The sequence below is a fragment of the Littorina saxatilis genome, linkage group LG13 (genome assembly GCF_037325665.1).
Source record: "Littorina saxatilis isolate snail1 linkage group LG13, US_GU_Lsax_2.0, whole genome shotgun sequence".
NCBI lineage: Eukaryota > Metazoa > Mollusca > Gastropoda > Littorinimorpha > Littorinidae > Littorina > Littorina saxatilis.
The window spans coordinates 13,700,078-13,718,441 of NC_090257.1; the positions used below are offsets into that span (position 1 = coordinate 13,700,078).

General features: G+C 40.3%; 1 protein-coding gene across 1 annotated transcript; it reads right to left on the bottom strand.

Annotated features, from left to right (window-relative positions):
• Nucleotides 1-21: 21 nt before the first annotated feature.
• Nucleotides 22-13,338, bottom strand: LOC138983661 (uncharacterized). The gene is made up of 4 exons (XM_070356943.1): nt 12,843-13,338; nt 10,976-11,403; nt 10,281-10,432; nt 22-9,045 (listed from the first exon to the last, which is right to left on the bottom strand). The coding sequence occupies exons 2-4, from the start codon at nt 11,318-11,320 to the stop codon at nt 7,059-7,061; spliced, it is 2,484 nt and encodes an 827-aa protein (XP_070213044.1). The 5' UTR covers nt 11,321-11,403; nt 12,843-13,338; the 3' UTR covers nt 22-7,058.
• Nucleotides 13,339-18,364: the final 5,026 nt, after the last annotated feature.

Here is an 18,364-nt window from a genome sequence, read left to right on the forward strand (position 1 = left end):
GGGTGTGAATTGAAAACAAAACAAGTTCACATATTTTCTTTATCTGAATGGAACAGATTGAGGCTTAGCAAACACAACGGATGATAAACAATAAAGCTGGCCTTCCATCATACTCGGTTACTGCAAATGAATCATAATTGAAAACCCTCCTTTTAAGACGTTCAAAAATCGGGTCTTAAAAAGGAGGGAGTCTTTAAAATAGGGGTACATTTACTTAGGTTATGAACAAAAAGTCGGAGAAAACAAGGTCTAAAAGGGAGGAAATCTTAAATTTAAAAAAAAGGGGTTCCACTGTACTTTGCAAAGTCCGGAACCCAGAAATGTATCACTTGGTAAGTTGCTTCTAGCTCATTCAAAGATAAGTTTCCTGCTATGAACTATACATGACCGACATTTTTCTCCATGAATATGCCTGTGTAATTTTATAAAATTGCATGTCTTTTCTTTTTTAGCTGTTTATGTAACTGCAGAGCAAATTTAATAATTAAGTAGAAGTGCAACGCCAAGGCACTTCATACCTTAGCGAAAGACAAATCTCTCTCTCTCTCTCTCACACACACAAAAACACACAGGCCCGCGCAAACCACGTCACACAAACACACATCATCCACACACACATGCACACACACACAAGTACAGACGCATGCACGCGCGCGCACACACACTTACACACACACACTGACAGTAACACTAACACATGTGCACAAAATGAACACACACACCGCGCGAGAGAGAAAGACTGCAGGGAGGCATGACGTCATTCATAGTGCATTAATTGACGTCAAAGACTTTCGACCGTGACGTAATCTTCTTACGCAAGCTTTATCCATAGACTTGGAAACTACGGAATTTCTAACCGGCCAAACCGGCCTTGGGTGGCGTTTGCTCAAAAAATGGGGGCGCCTATTGCACCCACCGTATTTTAGTTAGTATGTTCCCAATTTTTGGTGAACTTCCATACCCAACTGTAGCACTTGCCTGTTAACAAAGAATCCTTCTTTATCATGTATTATCGGTATGAACATTTCTCAAGTCGATTACAGTATAGCGTTCGTGGGATACCTCCAGCTTCGCTGGGATAAATAATACTACAATACTCTTATATAGTGCTTTTCACCACCAAATGGCAGTCTCATGGTGCTTTACAAAATGCATTGAGCTAAACTTTAACTCTCTAGCTCTTTACTTTTCGTCAGTGATATAGCACAGATTCAGACAAACAGAAAACTGTCGTCTGTATTGTACTCGGCAATAGCACAAGACTATTGCCACTTCACAAAATACTGTTTTTGAGCACAGTATCAATTTCAACATTAAAGCTGTGGTCTATTTATGACTATACGGAGTTACGAGTTTGAAAAGATATAATAGGGCTGAGAATCATGTACAGAATTCTGTACAGCGAACGCGACCCGAAACCCCACCTATACTGCGTGTATGACCTTGAGAGCAGTCAACGCTTGAATTTTGTGGTGGTAACATCCGGTTTGCTCTCTCAGAGCTGAGCATACTTGTCAAGAGGGATCAAGTAGAAAAAAATAAACGCCTGGGCAGAGAATCGAATTCAGACCTCGTCATGTAGGGGCCGATGTCTTAACCGCTTGGCCACTCCACCAGTGTTGAGAAAGAGAAATTTTTTAATAATTTTATATCATTCTACACTTGAATTACCATTCATAAGTTGCAAAAACATAAAAATTGCCGTTCAAATTTGCCATTATTTCGCAAACATGTTTCACGGAATCACAGTACATGTTTACACCGCAATGCCACACGACATTCGCGCCATGTGATGGCTGCGATATCTCTATTTACAACATGCAAGAAAAATGAGAAAAACTGTCATTGAATCCCTCCAAAGCTTTGTGCAGTTAAAAACAGACATCAAAGAAATACTTATTCTAGCTGAAGAGTGGGCGAATAGAGATATAAATCATGCTGCTTCAAGAATAACACATAATGAATTCATATTAATGTTTTTTCTTCTTTTTCACAATTGGCGCAGTAGCCTAGTGGTTAGGACATTATTATTATTATTATTCTCTTTATTTATATAGCGCCTTATCCGAAGTTCAAAGCGCTTTATGCCGTGTGAGATGGAATTTTTTTTTACACAATATATCACGCATTCACATCGACCAGCAAACCTCAAGCCTGTTAGGCGAATGTTCACCTTTCGCGGCCTTTATTCCAAGGCACACGGGTATTTGATGGACATTTTTATCTATGCCTATACAATTTTGCCAAGAAAGACCCTTTTGTCAATCGTGGGATCTTTAACGTGCACAGCCCAATATAGTGTACACGAAGGGACCTCGGTTTTTCGTCTCATCCGAAAGACTAGCACTTGAACCCACCATCTAGGTTAGGAAAGGGGGGAGAAAATAGCGGCCTGACACAGCCATGAAATCTGGAGGTCGTGAGTTCGAATCTCCGCCGAGGCTTTTATTTTTTACCCTTGATCTCTCTTGAACATAAAATATGATCAGTCCTGAGAGAGCAAACCGGATGTTATCACAGCAAAATTCAAGCGTTGACTGAAGCTCCCAAGGTCATACATGCCATGGGGTTTCAGGCCGTGTTCGCTGTACATACAGAATTCTGTACGTGGTTCTCAGCCCTATCTTTTCAAACTCTTAGCCCCGGAAAGTCATAAATAGACCACAGCTTTAACAGCTATTGTGTTTTCAGCGTAGCAATAGGGTCCGATATTTAGACGAGACAAGCATACTGCCGACGAGTCAAAGACAAAAGTCAAAATATGTGGCTCTCCAAGATCAACACTTATTCATACTCTAACACAATTACAATAATATCACAATGGAAATTTAAAAACAAAACGTGTAAAGCGGAATTAATACATTGAGTCAATCTGTCGACTAATGAAACCAAATTTTCACCGAGACAGGAGGTTCACTGACTCCCTACGGCCAAAAAAGGACTAACACAATGTATGAAGATATCTCTCTATTAGTCCATGGAAATTATGCCTACAGCGAGCGGCCGGCTGGAATGAATCGCTTGCAATGACAGCAGGTAGCAAGTGCAGTAGCTTAACGGGAAAGCGAAATTTTCAGTATTCTTTTTAACTTTCTGAGCTTGTTTTTACTCCAAACATAAAACATTTGTATATATTTTAGGATTCAGGGAATTATGAAAAATACAATGTAATCATTTTCCAGGCCTGGGAACACCTGTTTTGCACTTGGACTATTCTCAAGTAAACTTGGTGTATTTTCAGAAAAATGAGCGTACTCCACACAATATTTGAACATCCATGATTAAAACATGCTTCACACGCGTCCGTTTGTTTGTTTGTTTATTTGTTGCTTAACGTCCAGCCGACTACGCAGAGCCATATCAGGACGAGGAAGGGGGGGATGAAGGGGGCCACTTGTCAAGCGATTCCTGTTTACAAATGCACTAACCCATTACTTGTGTCCCAGCAGGCTTTAGTAAAACTAAATTAATACCTACTGGAAGATTACCAGTTTCCAGTATGTTAAAATAGGCTTAACCTATCTACTGCTGGACTTACATCAGAACACTAACAGATTAAACTATACATGAATCGCGAGACAAGCGGCAAGAGAAGGGATTTTTGGAAAAAATACAGGTGAATGAGCAAGAAGGCAGAAAAAAGAAAAGAATTCATGAAGAAAAAGAGAGCATGACAGGAAAGAGGAACCAAAAATCTACCTAACAGCAAACTAGAAAGCTCCTGCGGTTCCAAAAACAGGAGGGGCCTTTAATTTCATAACCGCAGTGCCCCACTGCGGGACACGCGTCCGTCACACTGTTAATTACGTTTACCTATACATTGAAAACAAATGGTTTTTTCAATGTTTACTGACAAAAACTGTAATCATGTGTCAAAAACTGGATCAGCTTCGGGATGGGCTTGTAAAGAAAAGTAGTCTAGGAATTTTTCTCGTCGTATTGTTTTCCCACTGACCGTACTGATCGTATTCTCGACAATCATGCGTACAAAATACGGCGAAATCGTATGGGTTCCCAGATCTGATTTTCTTTGATCAAAATGATGATGTGATAAACAAAGGGAAGTAAGTGGTGTAAATACATAGGACTTACTCTCAACTCAAAATGTTACCCAGTTGAGTGGGTCATATGCATTTACAGCGCTTATTTCCCTTTGTTTATCAGATCATCAAAATTCTAATTCAAATGTTGACATGTGTTTTAGAGTAAGTGAGAGTTATTCGGAACCAGTCTCCGGGCACCTGAGAGAATAACAAGCATTGAAATGAACAGGCGACTATCATCAAAAAATGATGATCGCCGCAAACTCATGTTCCTCATTCTCTAAGGCTCTCTAACTAACACTTAAGTACACAGTCATACACAATACCCACCTTATATTCCTGACCGGACATAGTCCTTAGATCAAGACTGGTTTTTACAGAACAAACACACACATTGTTACAAGGTCGCCTCAAAGGTTTCTTTGAAAATCTTAAACAAATGAGGCAGAGCGCTCTTCACAGATCTGATAAACAAAGGGAAGTAAGCATTTTAAATGCATACGACATGTGTAATAGAGTAAGTGAGAGTTATTAGGAACTGGTAACTTTATGAATTTTGATGATTTTAATGAGCAATCTAACTAATTAGTTAATTTTTATGTTTCCACCCTGAAATGCAATCCCATAGTCTGGACTTAGCCAAAGATTGCTTGACCAAACTTTCAATCAATTTGATTGAAAAATAACAGTGCCGCCTCAACTCCAGTAAAAAGCCGGATATGACGTCATCAAAGACATTTATATATTTTTTTAAATGATTAAAAAAAACGTCTGGCGAAATCATTAACAAGAACTCTCATGTAACGTTTCATGAATATTGGTCCAGAAGTTTTCTTAGAATCGTTCTACACACACAACCACCCTCGTCTCGATTCCTGGTCTATGTTAAAATATTTAGTAAAAAAATATACAAAATCAATCCATAATATGCTTGAATTTACTAATACCGTGGAGACCTAGCACAAACACTGTGTGCAAGTATTTCATTCATCAAGAATAGAGATAAGTGTACATAACAGACCTGCATGAAAGATACACTAAAGAAGTGCAGTTGCACCAGCAACAATGACTGAAAAACACATCAATACAACAAAGTGAAAATTAAAAGCATGACAAGTCATCAAAAAAGAAATTACTGAAAGTTGAGCCAATTTATAAATATGTTGTGCTCAACCTAAACAAACTGTATGTTCAGGTAAATGTGTAACTGCAATTGTACAGGCAATTCTTTTGGCTTCATCTGCAAAATGTTTGTGTGAAAAACTAACAGTGGGCGCAGAGCACCGGCCAACACCAAAAACAAGCAAAAACTAAACTCCATGCATGAGCAACGTGAGCATTAGCAGAGATATATGCAATTATCGCAACTGAGCATAACATACATGTTTCGTTGATAAGTAGTTTGACTCCTCAGCACTTTTTCATATTAAGTTGCTAAAAGTGAAACTAAAGATGCCTTCCTTGTTGAATAAGTTGAATCTCAGAGAGGGATTTTACACAGAATAATTATGTGATCATGTGCACCATCTCAGAGAGGGATTTTACACAGAATAAGTGATCATGTGCACTATCTCAGAGAGGGATTTTACACAGAATAAGTGGTCATGTGCACCATCTCAGAGAGGGATTTTACAAAGAATAAGTGATCATGTGCACCATCTCAGAGAGGGATTTAACTTGGACACATCTGTAGTGGTGCACATCATCATTTACCCCACACACAACTTGGACACATCTGTAGTGGTGCACATCATCACTTGCACCACACACAACTTGGACACATCTGTAGTGGTGCACATCATCACTTGCACCACACACAACTTGGACACATCTGTAGTGGTGCACATCATCACTTATCCCACATACAACTTGGACACATCATCACTTACCCCACACACAACTTGGACACATCTGTAGTGGTGCACATCATCACTTGCACCACACACAACTTGGACACATCACCACTTACCCCACACACAACTTGGACACATCATCACTTACACCACACACAACTTGGACACATCATTACTTACCCCACACACAACTTGGACACATCATCACTTACACCACACACAACTTGGACACATCATTACTTACCCCACACACAACTTGGACACATCATCACTTAATTACCCCACACACAACTTGGACACATCATCACTTACCCCACACACAACTTGGACACATCATCACTTACCCCACACACAACTTGGACACATCATCACTTACACCACACACAACTTGGACACATCATTACTTACCCCACACACAACTTGGACACATCATTACTTACCCCACACACAACTTGGACACATCATCACTTACCCCACACACAACTTGGACACATCTGTAGTGGTGCACATCATCACTTACACCACAAGAGGCGAAGCCTTCAAGGCTCACGTAAGAAATCGACAAACAGTAACACAAACTCAATCACTCCGTCACACATACACACACACACACACACACACACACACACACACACACACACACACACACACACAGTAAGCATAGGTGAAACTATGCAAGAAAGCGAGACCCTGGATCTGCCAAGAAGTCTCGGCCCGCTCACAATAACAATGACCGAGACTTTCAGTAATTCCTTTGCGTGACGTCTAACCCTCTTACGTCATAATGTGACGTCTTCAAATAGTTTCTATCACACACGTCGAACACTTTTGACCGAGACTGACGTAATCCATAGACTCGGAAATGTTAAAGTTTCTACCACAGACATACACACATACATACATACATACGCACGCACGCACAGACAGACAAAGTTTATCATCGCATAGGCTACACTTACGTGAGCCAACAAGGAAGGTACCTTTCATGAAGATTGGTGTCATGTCGTGCAGATAAAACACAAACGTTGCTCCTGATCTATTTTCAGTCATTTCCAAAATAAAGGAATTCATTTTAACAGTTAAATTCAATATCAGTTTCTTTTCCTGTCAAATGTGAATATTTCAATTCTCATCAAGGATCACAGCAGGCACTAGAGAGCAATCAAATATTAGCATCAGACTGCAGAGGTTGAGTGTTTGCGGAGTAGTAAGGCAGCAGTCTCTGACTAAAGGTGGACTGGATCCTGTGGGCAATGGAACTGATGGGTTCACCCCTGTAACTCAGAGAGGCCAACATTTCAGCTTGACCCATCTCATCCTCCCTGCAGGACAGAGACCTCTCAGCTCCTTGCCTTGCAGCTGATGACTCTAATATGTGGCTGTTGGGTGCTACAAGACCTGGCGGCTGGCCTGAAGAGGGCAGCTCACGGTCTGTTTTTTCAGAGGCACCAGTAACCAGCGACTCCACTCTCTGATCCTGGCGTACGAGCCGCCCAACCTTCTGTCTGTGGATGAGAGGTGGGGCGTTCTTGTGGCGGTTGTTGCGATGTTTCTTCATGTTGCCCATCGTCTGGAACCCACGGTTACACACATCACAGACATAAGGCTTGAGCCCAGAGTGGATGCGTAAATGCACCTTCAGTTCTGAGTTGCTGGCAAAATGTTTTCCGCACTCATCACATTTGAAGGGGCGAAACCCAGTGTGTGACTGCATGTGGCGTTTCAGAGTTCCGCTACTCCCGAAGGCAGCTCCACATACAGTGCACACACTGTTGCGAATGTTGAGGTGAATTTTCCTGTGCGCCCTCACGTCTACTTGGCGGTAAAATTGTTTGCCGCAGTCATCGCAGGAAAAAGGTTTGATTCCCTTGTGGATCATCTTGTGCACTTTGAGGATACCCTTCTGTTTGAAAGATGCGCCGCAATCTTCACACAGAAAGGGGCGGTGGTCTGTGTGGGATTGCATGTGAACTGCAAGGTGACCCTTGACTACGAAGGTGGCTGCGCATACGGTGCAGCTAAAAGGCCTCTCAAAGGTGTGTGCCTTCCGGCGATGAACAATGAGCATCCCTCTCTGCTTGAAGGCTTCTCCACACTCCTCACACTTATAGGGACACTCATTCGTGTGGACTCGCTTGTGCTGCTCCAGAGTGGTGGTGCGAGCGAATGACTTGCCGCAGGTTTCACAGAAGAAAGGCCTCTCCCCTGTGTGTCTGCGTTTGTGAGCTACCAGGTTGGCTGGAGACCTGAAGGCTGCCGGACACTGGTCACACCTGTGACGCCTGTTTGGTGGGCAGTTGTGTTGCTTTTCATGAGCCCGACAGTTGGACCGATCCTTGAAGGCTCTGAAGCAGATTGAGCATTTAAATTGTCTCTCGACAACGAAGGATTTCTCATTCATCTCTTCATTTTCAGGAATGTGCAAAGCAGGTTCTTCCTTTGGTTCTTTCTTCGGGCGACCCCTCTTTCTCCTCACCTCCATCTCCTCTTGCTCCTCCACATCTGTCTCTTCCTCGTATGACACTGGCTGTATCTTCCTGGGCCGCCCCACTTTTCTCTTCACACCTGTGGCAGTCTTAGCAACACTCTTCCTGTATCTAACTTTTTTCTTCACAGCTGAAGCTTTTCTGCGTCTCTTTCCTGCAGGCTTCAGCCTCTCTGCTTCTTTGGCTGATAGCAGGCCTTCTTCTTCTAAGCTTCTCATTGCTCCCTTGGTTGCAATGTCCACAACTTTCACAAAGCAGTTTTCAGACAGCGGTTCTGTCTTAGGCTCAATCAGTGGAGCGAGTGCTAAAACCTCTTTTTGTCTCAAATCTGTTCCTGTGGAAGAACCTAACTGATCTGCAACTCTCCTGCCTCTCTGTTTTGCTGGCACTGTTTTATTCCTTGAGAATTTGGATTTCACAGTTCTGGGAGTACCAACTGATATGTTCATAATCAATGGAATGTCTTCGTTACCCACAGTATCTTCAACATGATCATCATCATCGCTGGCGGAGGCCTGGGACGCAGTGGTTTGAACGGCATGGCTGCTGTGTCGGATTTGGGCAGGGTTACAGGTGAGACATACCAAGGTGAGAGGGGTCTGGCACGCAGAACAAAGCTGGCTTGTCAGTGCTGTCTTGTTTTTGGACCTGGCATCTTCAAAACTGTCAACAGAAGCAAGTTACCATACAGCATGACAGCATTAGAGATATTTAACTGTGTGCAACATTGTTTCTGTATAAATCAAAGTATTAATGTTGATTTTGACCTATGGATGTTCAGCAAATGTCTTCTCTGCCAATGCTGTTTGGAAGAACATTAGTCAAGCAACTCACTTTGAAATTCTGCTTTGCACTGAAGGAAAATACTGTCCTGAAAGGTTTCAAATAGTTTCTCTTGGAAATTAATACCTTCCACAGAATCTTCTGTATTAAATAGTCACTATTATCTGTCCACAATTCGCTCCGCTTACAACCAAATTATATCAGAAGGCTAAAGGTTACAGAAGACAACAAATTAGGTTGACAAACAAAAATATCATGAAGTTAAGAGAAAAACTTAGAAAGAGCAAGTCAGGCAAAAACAGGGAATACATTTAAAATGTACTCAAAATTAGCATGGTGTACCCCAGCCCATAAAAAACATACTCTGAAATTCACTAAAACAACTCCCTGTTTTGCAACCCATGAACAATATTCAAAATGAATAATACTTTTAATACAAATAATAGTTTTACATTTTTAAACAGCCAGGTTTTCTTCTCTTAAAAGCACCGAGTTTGAAAATGATCTGCAACCCTCCCGCAACACGCATATTCTTCTCTTTACTAACAAGAAGAGCAAACGCTCGATCGAGTCACTTTCGCAGTTCTGAATATTATATGAGGCATCAGATGGACAGGAAGAAATTGCTATTCACAACACAATGAGTCACGTTCACATAAAATTTGAGCCCGGTCACTTTTATAGTTTCCGAGAAAAGCCCAACGTTAAGTTGTGTGTTGCCGAACAGAAAAGGCTAGTTATCTCCCTTGTTTTTCTGATAACGTTCGTAAAAGGCTACAGATGTAAATACTTTGATGTAAAGAATAATCCTACAAAGTTTCAATCACATCCGATGAATTTTGTCAAAGATATAAAATGTCTAATTTTTCCTTTGACGCTGACCTGTGACCTTGAAAAAGGTCAAAGGTCAACGAAACCATCGTTAAAGTGTAGAGGTCATGGAGGTCACGACTAAACAAAATATGAGCCCGATCGCTTTGATAGTTTCCGAGAAAAGTCCAACGTTAAGGTGGTGTCTACGGACGGCCGGCCGGCCGGCCGGACTAACACTGACCGATTACATAGAGTCACTTTTTCTCAAGTGACTCAAAAAGAATAAGAAACAAGCGACTCACAAAGTGAGAAGAAACTCGACAGTCTGGGAGTCTGCAACAAACCCTTGTGCAGCGGTAACAGCCTTGCATCGCTGGAGAATATCCTCACTAATCGCAATGAACTTAAAGAGATCATCTGCTGGCTGACTGATGGCACAGCTGCCATCAGGTCCCTGAAACACAAAATACAGATATATACAGTGTTCTGAAAGAAGGGCAGTGGTACCTGTGATGAATTAGCCCTAAATTGGGACCTGCCAACAGTGACTCTACACTGCGAGTGGCCTGTCATGACAAGTATATTTTGGTAGAAATAATAGACAAAAGACAACAGAAGGTGTCCTTTATTAGGAGGTGTCCTCTCATCAGAGATGCCTTACATGAAAGGTACCACTGTAGACAGCTTGTGTGCAGACATTTACTGGTTTCACCTCAGTTTACATGTCTAAGTGGTTTTTGTCAGTGTGTCTTGTTTGTTTACATACCTGTCTATTTTAAGTTTTTGTTGTTGTCCTTGAACTATTAACTGGAACTCAGCATAACTAACAATTTTGGTGCTGTTTTGTTGTTGTTGCTGTTGTTCAGAAACGATATTACCCCTCCTTCTTACAACACAGGGTGAAGAATATGCAGCCAGGATATTTGTGAGATTAAAAAAATTCATGATATTATGACAGACCTCAATAAGCCTGAATATGTCTACAACACAAACCCACCTGAGGAGAGATCCCAGTGATGTGGCTGAAATTACCATGCAGTTTCTCCTGCATCACGCTGTAGTCTATAGGAACATTGGTTTCACTGACATCTCTGCCCGCCCTCCTATGTGGACTATTGAACTGTCGCAAGGCTGCTTGGGTGTCAACAGGGTCAGGATTTTCCTGCTGGCTACTTCTTCTCTCACTACCATTGGTACCAAACAAAAAGTCTGGATGCATTTTAGGAACTTTTTTTTGAGGAGTGGTTTCCTCAGAGACGCTCTTCTCAACCTTAATGCTTGCCATGATGGAGGTGCTTTCCCCTCGAGGAAGCTCCCTGGTGACCGGGCCAAACTTTGACATGGCTTGTGGAACTGAAGTATGCCTGTGTTGCTCTGGTATGTCTTATGTTATTATACTGCCTTGCCAGAGCTGTACTTCCGAACCTGAGAGCAAAATAAACATGACATCATACACTAGACAAAAAATACAGGATACAGTGAAACACCCCTTTTAAGACCTTCAACAATCTAAGAAAATCAGGTCTTAAAGCTAAAAAGGAGGGAGTCTTCCAATGGGGGTAAACTTACAAAGGTTATGAACTGAAAGTTTGAGAAAACAGGGTCTTAAAAAGGAGGGAGTCTTTCAACGGGGGTAAACTTACAAAGGTTATGAACTGAAAGTTTGAGAAAACAGGGTCTTAAAAAGGAGGGAGTCTTAAAACGGTGGTTCCACTGTATTAACTATATATGTGCACGTCCATGATACTGGGTAACAGTTATGGGACATGAGCACTTTGACAAAAAGTGTCAATAATCAAACTTAAACAGGCTTGTCCACATAGTATTACAAAAGACCTGTTTTCAATCAGATATTCCAAAAACAAATATTGGAAGGTTCTCGAGCATCAATTTTACCTCAAAAGTGGGGGTTGCGCCCTAAATAACAAAGTGCCTTATCGTCCCGAAAATACCAAATACCGTAAGTGTTATATTATTTTCTGTGTTTTTATTGGAAAAATGTGTCCTAACCTAAAATCATGTGCCATCTTTGGTGTTTCTAACAAAAACACCAGCGCATAGAAGTGAGAAGCTTTGTTGTGTCCCACTTTCAAGCGCCATTTTGAGGACATACTTCGATAAACAAAAATATCTTAAAAATTCACAAAAACAACTTTTCTTGCAAACACGTTTTATTTCATCAGACAAAGTTGTCATACATCACATGAAACCATCAACCGAGTCCAAGGCTTTGTGAGAGCAAGTTTATAGACCAGCAAAGTTAGTCACTCACCGATTGTGTAACTGTTACCCCAGTAACGCGTATCATGGACCTGCACATGTAGCATTTTCTGCAGCCTTTCACACTCATGTGGCACTCTGATGGGTATCTTCACTTTCATTATGAAATGTCATCAACCATATTTGTTGCTTATGCCAGTACAGTACACCAGTGAGGAAAGTTGCCAGAAGTAGAAGAGGTGTGTTTTCCCTCTGCTGTATTAAAGGTAGTAAAGCTGTAATGCGCGCACAGCTCAAGAAATCACCCTAGTACGTCGACACTGAACTGGAGAGGGGTTGGGGTGTGGGGATGGTTGCACAGAGGCCGTCCAATACCACGCTCTTTTTTCTTTAACCCTCATAAATACAACTGAAAGTTTTATATATATGGTCATGTCAACGTACAACACCGTGAACACGTAATATGGTGTTCGTGAACTTCGTCGCCCCTTGGCCAGGTACGGTTTAAGAGCATCTGCTTCACACTGGAAACGCCTGCGCACCTCAGGGAAAGAGGCCTAACTCTGTGGAGAATGTAGAGCATACCATTTAAACTTAAGAACAACAATGCAGAGTTCGTACATTTCTACATGTTCTGCACTCACCAAAGACACAAACGAGGTCTGGGCTGTCGTCTGGTGCTTGTAAACGGAAGTGATGTCATCGAAATGGAAACGATTAGAGTGGCCTTTCCTTGCATCGTCACGGTGTGACGTTTTCATCTTTCGCCGTGGTGATATTTCGATTCTCGGCCTCGTTGATCCAGTATAAACTCTACACTGAACAAAAAAACACCCTTCGATAGTACTGATGAGCGACCTTGTGTACCTTACATTCATGGGGCCAAATTTGTCCAAACAATTTTTTTTTTTTATTTAACTTAGAAATTTGATTCATCCTAAAATGTTTCCCTTCTTACTCAAGGGACGTAACCACTCGGTACACGTTTTCGAATAAATCGATTTTGGGGGTGAAATCTATTACATTTCACCACCAATTTTCTTCACATGCAAGAAACTGACATGCTTTTCGTCCATAAATAATTTCACTTCTTAATTTTACCAGGAAACAACATTTCAGTCTTGAGTATATATCGAGGGGGAAATATGTGCACAGGCGAAAGATAAAATCGTGACAGTCTTGACTGGGTAAAGTAAAATAAGACGATTTATGGAGCACACACAATTGTCGCATTGCCTAAAATTTTTTTTATATAATACACGTAAATTATTCTTGAGAAATACATTCGTAGAGCCTGCTGCCATCTAAATATAGGTCCCTGCTGCTGCTAAAAAAAATAAAGTTGTGTAGTGTGTGTGTGTGTGTGTGTGTTAGGTATAGGTTTTGTGACAGGTATATGATATTACAATTTCCTCATCCTTCATTGGCTCATCCGTTTTTAACCGCTTACTTCTCTTTATATCAATAAACGACCATAGGGAGTCATCGTCCCAAACTTGACAAAATCTTCCAAACCGTTTGGAATTCTGGATTGGGAAATCCTTTTGTGAAATGACGTCAGCACCTTTCAGGGATTGGTCAATGCATTTCAGAGCTGGAATGCCAACATAATGTCAGTCATACTTGAAATTATTGCTATTTGATTTTGCTTGAGGCAGTTACTGATCAACTGAACTTATTTCGAAGAGTGAGATCGACAGAACATACAGTAAATAAATACAATTGTAGCAACTTGGAAACTGATCCCCATGCTGGAGAACTCGTGTGTAAATACTCGCTGTGTAATACTCGAAGTCAAGATTTCTCTTTTTACCCCTGCATGATGACTCAGACAGTGAGCCGGTGTGACGTTTTCATCTTTCGCCGTGTTGATATTTCGCTTCTCGGCCTCGTTGATCTAGTATAAACTCTACACTGAACAAAAAAACACCCTTCGATAGTACTGATGAGCGACCTTGTGTACCTTACATTCATGGGGCCACATTTGTCTAACCAATTTGTTTTATTTAACTTAGAAATTTGATTTATCCTAAAATGTTTTCCTTCTTACTCAAGGGACGTAACCACTCAGTACACGTTTTCGAAGAATTCGATTTTTGGGGTGAAATCTATTGAATGTTACCACCAATTTTCTTCACATGCAAGAAACTGACATGCTTTTCGTCCATAAATAATTTCACTTCTTAATTTTACCAGGAAACAACATTTCAGTCTTGAGTATATGTCGAGGGGGAAATATGTACACAGGCGAAAGATGAAATCGTGACACCGGGTTAGCTCAGTCGTGTAGCCGGAGCGCCCGAACACCAAATCGTAATGTTGGCCGGTCACGGGTTCAAATCTCTTAGCAGGCAAAAGCATTTGTCCAACTTTTTGGTGTAATTTTTCAACTTTGTCTTTACTTTCTGAACTCTTACTTCTTGTGTTTTATTCATTTTTACATAAATTTAGTCAAGTTTTGACTAAATGTTTTAACATAGACGGGGAATCGAGACGAGGGTGTGGTGTATGTATGTGTGTGTGTGTGTGTATAACGCGATTCTGAGAAACTACTGGACCGATCTTCATGAAACTTAATATGAGAGTTCCTGAGTATTATATCTCGATCCAGACGCTTTTTTCAGTTTTTGGATAAATATCTCTGATGACGTCATATTCGGTTTTTTGTGAAAGTTGAGGCGGCACTGTCACGCTCTCATTATATTTAGTCAAGTTTTGACTAAATATTTTAACATCGAGGGGGAATCGAAACGAGGGTCGTGGTGTATGTGCGTGCGTGTGTGCGTGCGTGCGTGTGTGTGTGTGTGTGTGTGTGTAGAGCGATTCAGACTAAACTACTGGACCGATCTTTATGAAATTTGACATGAGAGTTCCTGGGTATGAAATCCCCGAACGTTTTTTTCATTTTTTTGATAAATGTCTTTGATGACGTCATATCCGGCTTTTCGTGAAAGTTGAGGCGGCACTGTCACGCCCTCATTTTTCAACCAAATTGGTTGAAATTTTGGTCAAGTAATCTTCGACAAAGCCCGGGGTTCGGTATTGCATTTCAGCTTGGTGGCTTAAAAATTAATTAATGACTTTGGTCATTAAAAATCTGAAAATTGTAAAAAAAAATAAAAATTTATAAAACGATCCAAATTTACGTTTATCTTATTCTCCATCATTTGCTGATTCCAAAAACATATAAATATGTTATATTCGGATTAAAAACAAGCTCTGAAAATTAAATATATAAAAATTATTATCAAAATTAAATTGTCCAAATCAATTTAAAAACACTTTCATCTTATTCCTTGTCGGTTCCTGATTCCAAAAACATATAGATATGATATGTTTGGATTAAAAACACGCTCAGAAAGTTAAAACAAAGAGAGGTACAGAAAAGCGTGCTATCCTTCTTAGCGCAACTACTACCCCGCTCTTCTTGTCAATTTCACTGCCTTTGCCATGAGCGGTGGACTGACGACTCGGATGCTACGAGTATACCGTCTTGCTGAACAATGGCATTGCGTTCAGTTTCATTCTGTGAGTTCGACAGCTACTTGACTAAATATTGTATTTTCGCCTTACGCGACTTGTTTTTCAATCAATTTGGTTTAAATTTTGGTCAAGTAATCTTCGACGAAGTCTGGAGTCTGGTATTGCATTTCAGCTTGGAGGCTTAAAAATTAATTAATGAGTTTGCTCATTAAAGTTGTCATTAAAATCGATTTTTCACAAACAGATTTAAAATTGATTGCATCGTATTCTTTGTCAAATTTTGAATCTATATATATGTTTAGATTCAAAATTTGACAAAGAATATGATGCAATCAATTTTAAATCTGTATATATATATATGTCATGTTTACTCTTAAAATGTGATCACAATTAACGAAAATATGTTAATTAGTACTTCGATTATTATCTAAGAAATCGATTCAAAAATGATTTCATCTTATTCCTTATCATTTCCTGATTCCAAAAACATATAAATATAATATGTTGTATTCGAAACAAGCTCAGAAAGTTAAAAAGAATACAGAAAAGCGCACTTCCCTGCTTACCGCAGTATGCTATTTCGCTATTCTTGCATGTCAGTTTCACTTCGTGTTGCACGGGAAAATTGAGCGACTTGAACCCACAGAATAAAACTGAACGCACTGCATTTTTTTCCCCAAGACAAAACAGCTTTGTCAATCCACGCGGCAAGGAATTAAAGTCTATAGTGAGGCTACCTTCATGGAAATTCGGGTTGCTTTCTCACTGGGGAAAGCGAGCTGCCATACAGTACATCCATTTTATTCTTCTTTTTCCTGCATGCATGTGTTCATGTTTCCAAGCCCGAAGACTTTTGCTGTATGCTTGGTTTCCTTATCGTGCGCATGTGTGCACACAGAGAGGATCTTCGGACACCGAGAAAAGTTTGCACAAAGTTGACTCTGGGAAATTTATCCATCACTGAACTACATGTATCTTCATGACCCCAGGGACAATGGGTAGACCTCCCCCTTTAATTTCCAACTGTATTGGGCCTGAATTTTATCTTCAGTTTATGTAATGTAATGTAGTTAAATATTTTGCAAAATGAGCTAATGTCACTATCATCCACTTCGGATCAAACTGGGGGACAATGTAATGGGTTACTTCAAGGACGTAACATTCGAACCAACAACAATTAGACAAAAGGCATAAGGCTTGGTTTATCCTACAAACCCTATCCTGACCTGAAAGGTGCTAAACGAACCCAATAAAAAACGGCCTACACTTGTTTAGCATAGCAATCACTTTAGTGTGGAACAATTTTCTGATGTCAACCAACCCATCACGTGAACCTGCTAAATGTCAATTTAACCAATTTTTAGTGGTAAATTTAGAAATGATTGAGTGAATACTCTACACAAAACTAGCTCATTATCCATTTATGTATGAGAGTTACAGCTAGAATGTCACTCATTATGGTGCCACTATGTATGAATGTGTGTGTTGGGGATGGGGGGGGGGGGTAATAATGAAACATACTACTGTCATACTGCAGTACAGTACCCGGCAAAAGAAACGCAACTCATTCGCGCCCACTGTTGCAAGTGATTTTTCGTCATTTTCAAATTGGCGTAAAATATGAACCAGATAAGGTACATCAAAAAGAAACACAGATTCTTGGAGGATAATTTACTGGCTGTCCGATTAGTGCATATTATTTAATTTTATTTTTTTTACCCTTTCATAAACTGTGTTATACAGGGTACGGGTCAAGCGAGTCGCGAATGCAGTCGAACGTGTTACTTCGAGATGCTACAAAATTCTTAAAAATGCATGTTTTTTCAACCAGGTAAAGACAGTTGTGGAGGAAATTCATCTCTCAACATGATCATGTAATTTGAATTATTCGCCAAACCGTAACATAGAAAAATGAACATAAATCACTTAAGACGTTAAAAAGGGTTGTTTGGGATAAGCTCCTTCAGGCGAACGTGTCTCTTTCGGCACGCTACAAAATTTGTAAAGATGCATATTTTTCAACCAGGTCAAGACAAATGTGGAGGAAATTCATTTTTCAACATGACCATTTCATTAGAATTATTCGTCAAAGCGTTACATTATCGCAGTTTGGGACAGCGATCTTCAAAGTGACAGTGGGCGTCTATTTCAGCACTGTGAAGCGGACCTGCGCATCTTAAGGACTTTGTTTGTTCATTTGTCCGTTTATTTATGTGTGAGTGTGTGTCTGTTTGTGTGTATGAGTGTGTATGTATGTGTTTAGGGAGGGGGGACTTATGCGTTTGGCTTCATAGTACTTTCTTACGAATCACAACGCTAACAGCTAGGCCATTGGTTAAAAAAAAAAAAAAATTCAAAAGCGCAGGATTTTTTTGTCTAATCATAGCATGTTTGTGTAGAACAGCACACTTGGTCACAAAAAGCATCTATTTTAAAACAAATTATAACGTCGATTCTGTGCGAAGGAGCTTTTCCCAAACCCTTTTTATAAGTCTAAGTGATTTATGTTCATTTTTCTAATTATGTTACAGTTTGGCGAATAATTCAAATTACATAATCATGTTGAGAGATAAATATCCTCCACAACAGTCTTTACCTGGTTGAAAAATATGCATTTTTAAGAATTTTGTAGCGTGTCGAAGCGACACGTTCGACTGCAATCACGACTCGCTTGACCCCTACC

Coding starts and splice junctions, on each gene's coding strand:
- LOC138983661 (XM_070356943.1), bottom strand. CDS start 11,320: ATGTCAAAGTTTGGCCCGGTCACCAGGGAGCTTCCTCGAGGGGAAAGC. Junction 10,433..10,975: donor TCACTGGGATCTCTCCTCAG/GTGGGTTTGTGT, acceptor TTTGTGTTTCAG/GGACCTGATGGCAGCTGTGC. Junction 9,046..10,280: donor GTCGAGTTTCTTCTCACTTT/GTGAGTCGCTTG, acceptor TTCTGTTGACAG/TTTTGAAGATGCCAGGTCCA.